The 16,293-nt window shown below is 33.5% G+C and overlaps 1 protein-coding gene across 1 annotated transcript; it reads left to right on the forward strand.

Moving 5' to 3' along the window:
- Positions 1–10,732: 10,732 nt before the first annotated feature.
- LOC147075990 (uncharacterized) lies at positions 10,733–15,836 on the forward strand. The gene is made up of 2 exons (XM_085942328.1): positions 10,733–11,204; positions 13,771–15,836. The coding sequence occupies exons 1-2, from the start codon at positions 10,929–10,931 to the stop codon at positions 15,496–15,498; spliced, it is 2,004 nt and encodes a 667-aa protein (XP_085798454.1). The 5' UTR covers positions 10,733–10,928; the 3' UTR covers positions 15,499–15,836.
- The last annotated feature ends 457 nt before the right edge of the window (positions 15,837–16,293 follow it).

Genomic DNA, 16,293 nt, shown 5'->3' on the forward strand with positions numbered 1-16,293 from the left:
TTTCCAAATGGTGTACGCGTTAAAATTGATGTGTATATTTAGTGTTTTTTTGTATATTTTAATACATACACTTGAATTGTGGAGTTTTTGAGTATCGCTACACAATTATAAATTGTATTGTGTAACCACATAATTTTAAATAATATCATTATTGAAGGAAAATAGCGCCGCAGGCGAATTTTTTGCTATTAGAGCAAATTTGTGATAAGTGTTTATCTCACTTATCGAGCCCGAGCCCTAGGTTAGAGCCCTGTCAGCCCCCCCCCTTGTGGGGGCCATGGTTTGGATACATTACTAATAAAATATACACCTACCACTAAGCTGAAACATACAAAATTAAATTTAGATATCGATAAATAAATAAGCGAATAAATATAATATTAGTTAGACACTTACCCAAATCACCAGAATCTGAGATGCCATTTGGTTAATATGTCTGACACATTTGGTTTGTATCATTTAGTAATACCTACGCAGGTGTATTATTTTCACACCATTTTTTCTATGCTATTATTGTACCCTACAACATTGTAAACAAAATAATTTTCCTTATTATTTTTTATAAACCTAAATTTAATCATAAATACACTATTAATTAATGGTCAATCGTTGATGATTGAAATAAACTACAAATCCACACTATTATCAGCAAAAAATATGTTTACAAAAAAACGACTTAAAAGAAGGTATTGCACAGTATTGTATTCACAGCACGATAAATATGATATAATCTAGGTAGATACCTACTAGTGTACATTTTTATTACAATTAGCTGGTACTTAACGTAAATACCTATTATATGCACGAATACTAATTGATTATGTCAAATGTCAATAAGGATGAATAATCATTATGAATAGGTATCTATTTGCAATAGGTACTAATCTCGCGAATGACTGGCAAAAATATTTGGATAAATTAAAAAATACGGTATGTACCTACCTACCTATAAATCTCTACCATAAATTCTCCTTGTTTCGTTACCAACGTTGATATTATAATATATAATATTATTTTCTTTTAATAACTATGGCGCGACATAATTATTGGTTTTTGCGCAGTATACCTACCACTGTTATGAAAGGAACTCTTTAATCTGAGTAAATGACATTATATTATTATGACTGATTTATTATTCGTTTGTGATGTTTTACATTTATAAAAATATTCATAATGTGTATAGGCGCCAAGTTTATTAGCATTTGTATACGAAACCGAGCAGTCAAAAATAAAATAAAAAAATCTCTAGCGGAGCGTGGTGACATCATACTAAAATCGCTGCGAGTACCGACTGGATAATAATAAAAAAAGCATCCGGAACAAAGCATCTCCAAAGCTCTGGTTATAATATAACTAAGTTTAGGTAGCTATTTCTATATAATACCAAATGATATTCCTCGATTTGCCGCCCTTCGAGTATCTGCCGCCCCCAAGCGACGCTCAATCTGCCTACCCCCACGGGACGTCACTGTGGGTATAGCAAATTATACAAATTACAAATTCAAGACAAGCATAAAATATTTTTAAAAAAATAAAGAAATAGTGCTAAAATAGTGTTAAAAAAATACATGCAGTATTAGAAAAACATTAAATTTAATGTACACATATACAGAGAAGAATAAATACAAATTTTATAAAATACCAGTTTGTACCCAGTGGCGGCCGGTGATAATAAAATTAGGGAGTGCAAATAAAGACATGCATTTTTCTTTTCATGGTATTGAAAAAAATCTGCAATAGGCTTCGTGGTGGAGGTAGGCGTATGCTGAACGACGATTACATTCACGGACAGCATTTTTTTGTTGCTAAAGTTACAAATTTCAAGCCTCTGGTATGATGATGCAAAAGGCAATAGGTACCTACACACCTTTTTCGATTTTTATTGTACCTAATTACACTTCATATATGCCGACATAGTTACCACGTTTGTCACTCGTAACTTCAATAAATCGTAACTGATGTAAGTATTTTAGTGTCATCCCACATTATTCTTATATACGCGCTGTATCATTTTTATAAATACTAGGCATGGATCATTAATTTTCCAACGGGATATCATTTGTGTTAAAAATTTGCTACTTTTGTACACCTCAACTCCAGAATTGCACTCCAAATGGGACTGATTTGAAAGACATTCAACGTCAAAAATAATAGTAAGTATAAGTAGGTATTTCTTATGTATTATGTTACTGACTTAATTTAAAATTATTTAGTTTAAAATAATTGTTTAATTTTGAAATGGAAAATAATTATAAAATCGTATTCGTATGGTGAGATGGCTGTACCTAATTTAATGATTACAATATTACTCTAATCGATATTTTGATTGATTCACGCATCACACAACGGAGCATTTACCTCATAACGTATGAAATAATAATATACCTAGTATTTTTAAATACTGCGCGGGAACCTTTTACCTACTTCGTACGTACGTACAATAATATTATTATAAACGCGCCAGTAAATCGCGACATCTGGACGGCGATTACTGAATGAAGCAGTGCAAAAAACGTCACCGAACCGCTTCAACTGAAGCTCGTAAAATTTTTAGTTTTACAGGAGATATTATGTGTACAGAGCTTCGAGTGAAACGGGTAAACGGCATATAAGTGCGAGTGAGAAAGCATTCAACATGCTTATACCTCATGTCCATGCGTTAGAGTAAGATAGAAAGTAAACATGTCAAGACGGCACTATTGTCAATGTCATGAAATTAAATAACATTTTTATCCATTTTGGTAATGACTTCATATTTAATCAGTACTTACCGTTAACGTTGTATGATTAAATCATTCATTGTTGAAGTACGTAACCAATTAATCTTTAAACACGCTAGTTACGTCTCCAATATAACAATATTACAACAAGATTACAACACGGAATTTCCGTTGTATTTTGCAAACAAACATGTGTGTTTCTGTATTACAAAATCACAATAAATACATCCTTAAATGAGAATTGAAACACGAAATAATAATTTTAGCGGTAATATGTGGTAATAAGTGGTAAATGTAAAACAATAGATCAACAGCTTTCTCCAATATTACGTACGATACAAAATCTGACGTTTATTATGTCAAACGGAGAGTTGCGAGCGCCCCTACCGTCAAAGTATGTGTACTACCAAAGCCTGGCCTAGTGACACCCAGCGGTTGACTTTTAATATGCCGTCGCTATAGGATTTGTTTCCCGAATATCCATTTTTGTCGAAATCGACATTTTAATGCAGTTCAATTTCTTTTATCGAACTCTACCGAAATCATTTATAAAACAAATATATTTTTATCTAGGAACAGAGATATTTTTTTAAAAAACCCGAATACGCCATGTTAAGTTACAATTACTCCGTGGTGTTCTCCCGAATGTCCAACTATTCGTACCTGAATATCCAAGTTAATTTCGGTCGAAATATATCTCTGGCTGAGTGTTTATTTCCCGAATATGACTTTAGCCAATCAAACCGCGCTCACGCCGTGCATCTCGCTTCCACATTCATGCTGTCTAGCTCTAAAACAATCACGCCCACTTTCATATTTTTTGGCCGTCCGGAGACTTCTTTCAAATTTCGTCTTATTGATATTGTTTTTAACATTACTATTGTTTTAATAGTGAATTCATCAAATTTGAAGAGATCATTCATAGCTGATACATCTCTAGTTCGCCCTGAACTTACAGTAGAGTTGTGGAAGTGAGTATTTTTACCTAAATAACTGCATTTTGTTTTGATAAATGACACAAAATCCCAACGGTTATATGAATTCTACAGTATGACCCGGCAACTACTATGACGTAAAAAATAATTATTATTTCAAATTATTTTTAATCAAACATTGTTTGTCTTTATTTTACTTTTAATCTAGGTATTTCTATGAAAATAAAGGCGATGCTATTATTTATTTTTGAATGCGCTGATAGTTAATTTAATTTAATATGTATGTTAGTAACTATTTATTTGGTGGATATTATATACTAAGGATATTGATACCTACCTAATATTAGCAGCTAATGGTAATTAATTTATACATGCTATTATTTTGTGTTGTTATTCCTTACAATGGTAAATATATAATATTTATTTGGTGGTTTGTAATAAGTTTAATTGTCAATTATAGAAATATATAGATATAATAATATACGGATATATATATAAATAGTTTTTTTTTTTTTTTTGGAAAAAGTATTAATATAAAATTGTTAGCAAGTACGAGTAAGTACCATCATAAAATATTGGAGAAATGACCGTGACGTCGGTTAGTAATTGAAGTAGTAGATACCTTATAATATATTTTCTCAGAAGTGATTTAAAAAATTATGTAAGTATATTCAATTATTAAAATGGTACATTCTTAAATCTTGTGAATTATTCGTTCAATAAAAAAATAGTTAATTACTTAAAAACTATTTAATTACTTAATCCGAAAAAAAAATCGAAAAAGCGATTGCCGCATGTTATTATTACATACAAACTTGGGTAATTACGATCATTAAGTATTTAAATAGTAGAGGTAATTATTAACAATTATCGTGTAAATAAATATAACATTTGAGGCGCGTACTTTTTGACCACTCAGTAATCTGTGGGCCGTGCAGCAATACGCTACGGTCTTAAATCCCGAACGTCCATGTTTTGTCCCGAATATCCATTATTCTGAGAGAGCGCTAAAAATTTCCCGAATATCCACAGTGAGTACTTGTAAATAAAACGCATTTTCTGTGCATTTAATGATTTATACCAGTTTATTATTCTTGGAATCTATTCTTAGATAATGTTGCAATCATACAGTGTAGAAAGAATGATTGATACATCTACTGATATTAAAATATACGACAATGAAATTTGTTTTTCGTCTCCTGTAAAATTGACATTTGGTATATTCGGGAAACAAATCCTATAGCGACGATGCTACAGTTGAAGTATGTTGTGTAAATGTTTGCGCAACTGGTCACTTGTGCTTCATATTGCTTCAGTCGGGAATCGCCCTCCTGGTGGCTAGCTCGGGAAGTTGGTGGGACTCGGGATTCACAAAAAATTAATGACTAAATGGGTATTTCTTTTCTCAAATTCTACGCGTCGCTCTGAATTGAGGAAGCCGGATGTCAACTGTTTTTTTTCGCGACCATAGACCCACTAGCAGTGTTGCCACCCTTCCCTCACATACTCCTTATTATTAATTAAATGAAATACTTCTTACGTGCTAAGTACAAGTTGAATATTTTTGACAGCTAATCAAGGAATAATGGACGTACGTCCACCCATTGTTGACTAGGAGGTCAGGAGACATGGTTATACCTAATAATTAATTTTATCTATCGGGAGAGGCCCAATGATCATGGATATGACAGAGGGTATTCCTATTTGCAAACAAAAATAAATAGCTAAAAGTTCTCTACATATCAATTCTATTCATTTTAAAGTCGCAAGCTATAACTATGTATGTAATTGTAATACAATAAGAACGTCCCTAAATAAACTCTAAACTCTTTGTGGAACGCTATTCAATAGTTTTCGCCCAAAAACATTTTTGTGGGAAAATGGCATAATGGTGCATTCATTCATTACTCATTGTAAAAATAGGGGTTGGTACGACACGTCATAAACTTTTTTTTAACACGAGTCAATTGTTGAGATGATATTGAATCAAGGAGTCCTGTTGCCACTTAAATGCTTATTGTAGTGTAGTGTAATGTGGTTTTAAGAGTTTTCAAATAATGTCAGCAAGGTACATTTTTTGTGTGATAAAGTAATTTACACCCTTTCAAACCCCAAAGTAGGTAATTTGCAGCTTGTTGTTTCTTATTCAGACAATGCATTTAGGCATGGACATACCGACACTCAAAATAATAAGATTGAAAGAAATTTAGGGATGTCATAAATTTTATTTTTAACCCTTACGCGCCCGGCATAACGTGACTTCGTTAATATTTAATTTTGAGAAAAACTTTAAAAGAGACATTCATGCAATACTATGCCAATTTAACGAAACGGAACGTAATTTTAAATAAATCCACGAGCCGGAACGGTATTTTTTAGAATTTCACGAACCGCAGTGGCGCTCCGGTGCGTTCTGGTCCATTCCGAGCACTGACGCGGACCGAGATTACAGCACAGACACAATAATAATTATAGCACGGTTGGCAACAATTTAGTATCTATTATTTATTAACAACATATTGGGCTCTATGTTACGACCGTACTCCCTGGATAAACGTCAGATTTCTATAGTCAATACTTGAAAGCATCTAAGCGTCACTTTTTGAGCATAGACAATCATCGGAAAAATTGCTATTATATGGCTTAGGCGCTATTATAAGCGTAGACAATAAGAACAAATATAAAAATCTTTTACAACGAATAAAATTCAAACATTTTCAATTACCTAATAAAATTCGCCGTTTTCAAAAATCAGTATAGTATATTAGAGTTCGCCAATGCATTTCATAAAATTTTAATAATTATAAAGTAATCTTTGACACATAGACACTCGTGCTTAAACCTTCGTCTAAAAACGCTCTGAAAAGGTAGGTAAAGCCTCAATTACATTGAGCTTCTTTACGAGCTGTTTATTGGCGAATTTACAGGCAGATTATAAATTCGCCAACAAACAACTCGTAAAGAAGCTCAATGTAATTGAGGCTTAAGTATGCGAAAATAAGGAACATTTTTCAAAATAACGTTATAGATAACAATATTTTTTGTATAAAAATTTTCCGTGTTACATAACTAAACGATATTGTTATTATTTCAGATAATTTCGACTCAAATTTAATCAATAAAATAAGAAATACGAGTGAAAATGGCTTGAATTGTTCTTATTTACACTTTGATTAGTGATTGTTTTTATAAGATAATAATATTTATCCATAGTCAGTATTCCGTATTTAATTTATATTCATTTAATTAAATGTATAATAAATAAAACAGGCTCCAGTTTATGATATTTATTATTTCGCTTCCACAAACAAATGGCCCGGTCAAATAGCCTCGATAAAACGGCTCACACTGATTGAAATTAAACGTCACTGGTTTTCATTAAAATGCCACTTTTCCTACTTAAAACTTACCTTTCGGCATAATATACATATCATAAATATGCATGAAGCGTGTTATCTTTCATATTAAATATTATACCAAACTAACCTCGTATTTTTTTTAATCTTAATTTTCTCGGTAATGCGTTAATACGGAATACTGATTATGGATATAAATATTACAATCTTATAAGAACAATCACTAATCAAAGAGTAAATAAAAGCCATTGAAGAAATTATAACAATGTCGTTTAGTTAACACGGCTCAATTTTATACATCAAATATTGTTTTCTATAACGTTATTTTGAAAAATGTTCCTTATTTTCGCATACCTACTTATCTATTTAGAGAGTTTTTATGTGAAGGTTAGGCTCGCACAAACCAACGCGAATATTCACCAAGTACCCCGTCAAAATATCCCAAAAAAAGCACCCGCCATCGGTACGGAAGGTCCGGTCAAAAGAGTCTCAAAATAAGCCTATGCCGCTGTAATGCTCTCTACTTACCTGTTGTTAATGAACAAACCGTCGCTATAGGATTTGTTTCCCGAATAGACCAAATGTCAATTTTTCAGGAGACGAAAAACAAATTTCATTGTCGTATATTGAAATATCAGTAGATGTATCAATCATTCTTTCTACACTGTATGATTGCAACATTATCTTAGAATAGATTCCAAGAATAATATACTGGTATAAATCAGTAAATGCACAGAAAATGCGTTTTATTTACAAGTACTCGTTGTGGATATTCGGGAAATTTTTAGCGCTCTCTCAGAATAATGGATATTCGGGACAAATCATGGACGTTCGGGACTTAAGACCGTAGCGTATTGCTGCACGGCCCACGGATTACTGAGTGGTTAAAACGTACGCACCTCAAATGTTATATTTATTTACACGATAATTGGTAATGATTACTTTTACTATTTAAATACCTAATGATCGTAATAACCCAAGTTCGTCGGTAATAATAACATGCGGCATTCGCTTTTTTCGGTTTTTTTCGTAATAAGTAATAAAATAGTTTTTAATAATCTTTTTTTTTATTCAACGAATAATTCAAAAGATTTAAGAATGTACCATTCTAATTATTGAACATACATAATTTTGAAAATCACTTCTGAGAAAATATATTAAAACCAATAGAAAAAATCTTTTTGAAAAAAGTAAGACACCCGGCAGGAATCGTCCCTGCATCTCCTGGGTTTACGACCAAGTCCACGAATTATCCACTATGCTACGAGGTGACATACTTATGACGACAAACTTTAACTATTGGCCTGTTAATACCTGCTCATCAGTATTCTTCAAAATCAAGCGACTATTGGCGATCGGTTTTTGTTTATTAAATAAAAGTAGGTATCTACTACTTCAATTACTAACCGACGTCACGGATTTCTCCAATATTTTATGATGGTACTTACTCGTACTTGCTAACAATTTTATATTAATACTTTTTCAAAAAAAAAAAAAAAAACTATGTATATATATCTGTATATTATTATACCTATATATTTCTATAATTAACAATTAAACTTATTACAAACCACCAAATAAATATTATATATTTACTATTGGAATGACAACACAAAATAATAGCATCTATAAATTAATTACCATTGGCTGCTAATATTAGGTAGGTATCAATATCCTAAGTATATAATATTCACCAAATAAATAGTTACTAACATACATATTAAATTAAATTAACTATCAGCGCATTCAAAAATAAATCATAGCATCGCCTTTATTTTCATAGAAATGCCTAGATTAAAAGTAAAATAAAGACAAACAATGTTTGATTAATAATAATTTGAAATAATAATTATTTTTTACGTCATAGTAGTTGCCGGGTCATACTGTAGAATTCATATAACCGTTGGGATTTTGTGTCATTTATCAAAACAAAATGCAGTTATTTAGGTTAAAATACTCACTTCTATAACTTTACTATAAGTTCAGGGCAAACTGGTGATGTATCAGCTATAAACGATCTCTTCAAATTAGATGAATTCACTATTAAAATAATAGTAACTTTAAAAACAATATCAATAAGACGAAATTTGAAAGAGGATTCCAGACGGCCGAAAAATATGAAAGTGGGCGTGATTGTTTTAGAGCTAGACAGCGTGAATGTGGGAGCGAGATGCACGGCGTCAGCGCGGTTTGATTGGCTAAAAGTCATATTCGGGAAATAAAAACTCAGCCAGAGATTTATTTCGACCGAAATTAACTTGGATATTCAGGTACGAATAGTTGGACATTCGGGAGAACAACATGGAGTAATTGTAACTTAACATGGCGTATTCGGGTTTTTCAAAAAAATATCTCTGTTCCTAGATAAAAATTTTTTTTTTTTTTATAAATGATTTCGGTAGAGTTCGATAAAAGAAATTGAACTGCATTAAAATGTCGATTTCGACAAAAATGGATATTCGGGAAACAAATCCTATAGCGACGAAACGTGACATTTATTCACGCAGGGGATCAAAAGATACAATGAAAGCCATCAATTTGTCATATATTTGGCTATTTTTTGAGACTCTTTTGACCGGACCTTCCATATCGATGCGGGTGCTTTTTTCGGGCTATTTTGACGTGGTAAATGCGAATGGATGGCAGTGTCGGAGCAAATAATTGTATCAATGATAATATAAAATTATTGATATATTATTTGAATGCTCGATACCGAAACGTCAAACAATCGCAGCGCTCCATATTGAACTTTGTAAGATAATAACTTAATTCCCTTCCGAAATCTGAACGTCGCGTGCTCTTTCCCGTAAGCCAATACGAGCTTGATTGGCGAATAATTCGCTTTGGTGTGTGCACGAATGTTTTAGGTTACTTTATAATTATTTAAATTTTATGAAATGCATTGGCGAACTCTATTATGCTATACTGATTTTTGAAAACGGCGAATTTTGTTAATTTAAAATGTTTGAATTTTATACTTACATTGTAAATTATTTTTATATTTTTACTTATTGTCTACGCTTATAATAGCGTTTTCGCCATATAATAGCGATTTTTTCGATGATTGTCTATGCTCAAAAAATCTCGCTTAGATGCTTTCAAGTATTGAGTATAAAAATCTGACGTTTATCCAGGGAGCACGTTCGTAACATAGAGCCACATATTGTTATCTATGATCTTATTAATCTCAAACTGTTTCCGGTTTATGTACTGCGCACAGTGTTGCCAACCGTACCATAATTATAGTATTTGTACTATAATTTTGGTCCGCGTACTATGTACGATATAAAACAGATATAGTACGCCCAAAATACTATAATTTTGAATATCGGAAAAAATATGACGTAAAAAAGTAAGTACTACAATTTCGATATTTCCTTTCGATAAATTGGTGCAAAGTACTATAATTTCGCAATATAATAAGATTTGGAGAACTTGGAAAAAAATTGCTTGAAAAACGTAAAAAAATCCCTTGACTGGTTTAAAATGAAATTCTTGAATTCTTCGGTAAGCATTTTTGGTCGGAAGAGGTTCCTAGGTAGGTAAAAGGGATCTCGGAGTTTCTCAGATTCTCAAAATCTCCGTTTTCTTCTGAGAAACAAAAAACCTATACCTACGTTTTCGACAGATTCAGATGACAACGCGTACTGTATTTTCCCCCCAAATACTATAATTTTGGAAGCTCTGTACTATAATTCCACTTTGAAAAGATGGCAACACTGACTGCGGACTGCGTCAATTTTTCAGCTGTCAAAGTCAAAGTTGATGTTTGGCATTATTTTTACTATTTTTAGTATTCATTAGCACTTTGTTATTTCAGTAATTTCATTATGATTTGAATGTTAATAAGTTTTATAATTAACTTCCGTACGGTATACTGTTGAAATATTTTTACGGTATTCTTCCTATGTAACAATATGTCAATAATTATCGGGCAGGAGGAAGAATTATTGATTGTACGGCAGGACGACTCCGAAGAACGAGAATCAGAGAGGCGGCAGCTGACCGATCTGGAAAATGTGAAGTTAGATCAGCCAAGTGCTATCAGTGTCAGAAAGAGACCCAAAAAACCCACGAAGATCACACGTAAAAAACCAAAAATGAATAAAAAGCCTATGAAAAGTGTAAAACAAAATAGAAGAAAAAGAATTACTTTAAAGAAGCTATCTACAGAAAGACAGCTGACAAAAAACGTAATAGTTTTTTTAATTAATAATAATATAATAAAAACTAACGTGTCGAAGTGAAGTTTCTTCAGCCGCGGGGCATAAGTTTTTTACTCCATATCGTTTTTGTGACTGAGGTCTATCGACGATTGATGAATTTTACCAAGACATTAACGGCCCACATGCTCAGCGTAGGTCAAAATGGAGTTTTTATGGAATTTTCAGAGCATAACCCTGTACATTCCTTAAACGTTGTAGATGATCTATTTATATAATTTTGAAGCCTTATTATCCTTTATATTTATTTTACATATTTGATGACTGCATAAAGTATTTTTATTACATAAAATAGTATTCTTTTAAATCTCGCTCTAATGTTTTAGAATAATATAGTCATATTTCAGTACATCCATGTGCAGTGGTGTTAAATTTTTTAGATTTATTAATTTTTAAACGCATTCACAAAACCATTAGTAAAATTAATGTTAACATTATATAGTGACATATTTACGATAAAAAAATATATTTTATAATCTTTGTGATCCCAAATTTGACAAGAATTTAGGCATTTTATTATTCAAAGAAATGGGCACGTTTAACACATTTGAAGATAATTCTAAAGTTACTGATTATAAAGCTGCGTTGACACGGTCCAAGTACGATCCAAGTACACTTGGATCGAGTGTCATCCAAGTGACAGCTTCATACTAATTATTCCTATCCAAGTTAACTTGGATGAGTAGGACGCGGTCCAAGTAGCTTGGATAGGAATAATTAGTATGAAGATGTCTCATACGAGTGTACTTGGATGACACTCGGTCCAAGTGTACTTGGATCGTACTTGGACCGTGTCAACGCGGCTTAAGCTATGTCTTTGACCATTGAAATGTGATAAACATCCTACGAATAATGATTGCTTTATAATAATTATTGACCTAAGAATGTGGTAGTATTTTTTTGAAATAAGCCATTTCTATTGGCATTTCCCAGTGGTTAAACTACAACATACGGCCGTAGCCATAAATTGACAAACGATAAATGAAGTAGGGAGTAAGATCATGGTATCGCGCGTGTTTGAACATGGTTAGTTACATGCTCAAACACGCGCGTGTTGTTGTGCTTCGAGTGATGTTAATGTATTTGTCATTATATTCCGTACAATACAAAAGGGCTTATAAACAAAAACGGCAGTTTCCATTTTTGTGAAATGTCACCAGGTCATTAAAATGTTCTTTTAAGTACCTATAATTTCTGAAAAAAAGGTATTTTTACATGTTGTTTGTATACTAATAAAATATACCATATTATACTTAGGCAGGTAATACTTTTTTTAAAAATTATATAAAACATTTTTATTGAATTGCTAACATTTACACTAACACATTAACATAACATTAATATCCGAGAATGTGCTCCGAAAGGGAAGAGATGCTCGAGTCAGTCCAACCGGCTGTGGGACCCAACGGGCCGTCCGACCCGGTCGCCACAAAGGCCAACTATAATCCTTTTAAAAAATTTGCGGTGTCTTATTGCAGATGTGAAGATCTCTTCACATAGTTTAGTATGTCCGTATTGTTTTTACATATTATATATAAATTAATTAGAATCATATATTTTTGTTAGTTCTCCGTACTCTTCTCTCCATGGGCACTTTTATTAGAAAGTCTCTATAAACTCAGTCAAAACACACTTGGGTGTGTGGCGACCTCAGTCTTGGGCATAGGCATAAACAACTGCTTATGCTTCACACCAAATGTAGGGCCTCATTATGGTTATAGGTATACCTTGATTCTAAATTTTGTCAGTGTCTCCAAATCTTAGTTTTATCCGGGAATATTCTCGGGATAAACTTAAACCCGTATTAAAGAATATGTTATTTTCATTAGTCACATTTGTATCATAATATGCATTAAAATTTGTCACGTAAACAAAACACTAATTATATTGGTAATACTCGAGGACACTTAGCGCACCTTGTGTTTCTTGTGATTTATGGCCTGACCGTCATAAAGTAATAAACGGAGTCCAGCTTCAAAATCTTGGTCCATAGCGATTGATTTCTATCTTATTAATTCATATTGTGGTTTTGACGTGTGTACGTGCACCGATTAATGATTTTTATTCAATGATAATGCATACCAGTCCCTCATTCTTGATGTTGCAATACAATCGGGGTGTTTCTGTGATTATGAAAAAGTGATCAAAATCAAAGGAATAATCATTTGAAATGTTAAATATTGCAATTTATTTCAGTTTTCATTAATAAGAATGTCAGTAACCTTCCTTGGCTTGGTACATAGGTAGAAATACCTATGTACCAAGCCAAATAAGATTTGAAGACATGAGATGTCTGTTGAAATGCCTTGCAAATTTTCTTGCATTACATTCTAGATGACGTTACGTTGACTATCCACACTGTAAAAGTTTTAATGGTTGTAATAGTTTGAAAACTACAGCCATGAGGACTGTATTGGAACACATAACAGAAACACCTTTTACCTTGAGAGTTAAACCCGGAACAAACTTATTCAATGGAAAGTGGGAAATTGTAATATTTTTTTATACTGATGTTTGTTAATTTCTTCTTTTCTAGGTTAATAATTCAACGAGTTCTCCATGTAACACTGGTGGCATAGGAATTTCTTTAAATTCTGGCGAACATAACCTGACGCCTGACATGTTTCCTATCATCGATATTAAAATCAAAGAAGAGACGCAATCAATATGTTCGGACATCGATGTCAACAATATTTCAATCTACCAGCAAGATATTAAAAAAGAAGTGTTGGCGGCTCAAAGCGTTCCCGTTGTTAACTTATCCAAGATGGTAGTATTCAGATATAACTATGTCTGCTATATATGTTTCATGGTTTTCCCCTCTTCAATAGAGATGGAGAAGCACCTGGCATTTCACCTGGAATTGTATGAAGACATGTCATGCGATGTGAAACCGACGTTACAATGTGAAGTTTGCCCTTTTAGATGCAGGTTTTCAGCCACGATGACTATCCATGGGATGCTACACTTGGGTCAAAAAGTGTACAAATGTCGACTCTGTCCATTCGTCTGCAAAAGATACTATAATTTAAAATGTCACAGACTCACGCACGGTGGAGAATCGACTCTGTTGTTTTGTGATGTGTGTCCATATAAATGTTCAACTAAAAGTTATATGCAAGAACATATTTTAAAACATGACAGATCTAAGATCAAGTATCTGTGTGAGATTTGCTCCTTCGGAGCCGCCCGCCTCAGCACCCTCGTCCATCACCGCAAGGCTCATACGGAAGAAAGGCCTTTCGACTGTCAAAAGTGTGACAAAAAATACAAATGTTTTAGAGATTTAAAAGAGCACGTCCGAGTTGTACACGGATTCCTGAGAACTCACACATGTGATATGTGTTCATACACCACTACCAGTTCAGGCAGATTGAAAAGACATCAACTGATTCATTCAGGGATCAAACAGTTTGAATGCACCGTCTGCTCTCACAAGTTCAATCAGAAAGCTGCTTTGAAGCAACATATTATGGTTCACACTGATGAAAAACCCTTGCAATGCGGCGTCTGCGATTACACATGCAGGAGACCTAGCGAGATGAAATGTCATAATAGAACGCACACAGGAGAAACGCCTTACCGATGCCACATATGCACAGGCCAATTTAAGCATTTATCCTCTCTGAAGAAACACGTGCGAGATCACCTCGGAGAGGGTCTCCAATGCCATGTTTGTGATTTCGTTGGGGCTTTCAGTGCCGAACTGAGACGGCACATGTTGACGCATAAAAATGCTGGAAATTTTACTTGCGGAGTGTGCGACGCATCATTCAAGCACATGTCTAGCATGTACCGGCATCGTAAGACGCATGAAGAGAAATTCAAGTGCGAGTTGTGTCCACGTCAATACACGCGCCTTGACAATTTAAAATGTCACATGAGGTCTAGCCACAGAGACAAAATGCCTCCTTCCCCCGATCCTCTCTCTGAATCCGTGCCCGACGACAAAGCAGCGGTGAAATCCTTCTTCAAATGCGCAGATTGCAATTTCAAAACAAAATATTCAGAAGCCCTCGAAATTCACGGTCTGGCGCACGCCGGAGTGACAGTGTTCAAGTGCGATGTCTGTCTGTACCAATTCAAGAATGCGAGCAGTCTGCTCAAGCACAAATTAAAAAAGACAGATGAAAAGAAGGCACTGCAGAATCTAGGTTCCGAAAAGACATTTCATTGTGACATGTGCACTTTCCGTTGCAAGTATTCGAGCAGTTTCCACAGACACAGGAGAAAACATTCGATAGCGGCGGCTTTGCCCTCTTAATATTATATTATGACCTTACATGACAAATTTAATATGATTTGCTACATCAAAATTGGACGATACTATTGGACGGTTTGAAAGACGCATCAAGAAATACCACCCCAGCCGGAATTACGCTGAGCCTCGAAGGCCAACTCGCCCTGAATTTATCATGAATCCAAGTGTAAGCAGATTCGAGTCCCGTTATAGGTGTTTTAAAATTATGTAATGTCCAATAAAGAATGTTACTTTCTCAAATATTGAGAATTATTCATTCAATAAGAAAAATGGTTTATTAAATCACAATATTGTACAGGCTAACGTAATTCTAAATAATATATTATGTAACTGCTGAACGATATTATGTTTTCATTATTTTTTTCAAATTAATAACCTTACTATTAGTATTTCATATCGCAACAAATACAATTTTATAACATTGTACTTATTTAAACAGAACACTTACAGGGGTAATCACATAATGTTCAAAGAAGTTATTTGGAAACAGTTTTCAAAATTAATATTGGACATTGTGCGTAGGTTAATGCGATTTCCGTCATTGGTTTTTACAGTTAGTTCTCGACTTGCGTGCTTAATTCGTTCCGAAGATTTTCATGTAAGTTAGATAAGATTTAAAATCATGCAATCGTTTAAATGATATGTGTTTCAAAGGATACGTGAAAATAAAATGGACCTACATAAGTACATACATTTAAGAAAACATTATTATACCAATTATTATTTATTAGCCGCGTACTGACCGAGCATTTGCCTCGCGAGGCTACTCGCTCAGTCAGTACGCAGCTCGTCCAAGGC

Source organism: Rhyacophila brunnea, unplaced genomic scaffold, assembly GCF_057557595.1.
Source record: "Rhyacophila brunnea isolate RB1 unplaced genomic scaffold, BYU_Rbru_1.0 scaffold_14, whole genome shotgun sequence".
Lineage (NCBI taxonomy): Eukaryota > Metazoa > Arthropoda > Insecta > Trichoptera > Rhyacophilidae > Rhyacophila > Rhyacophila brunnea.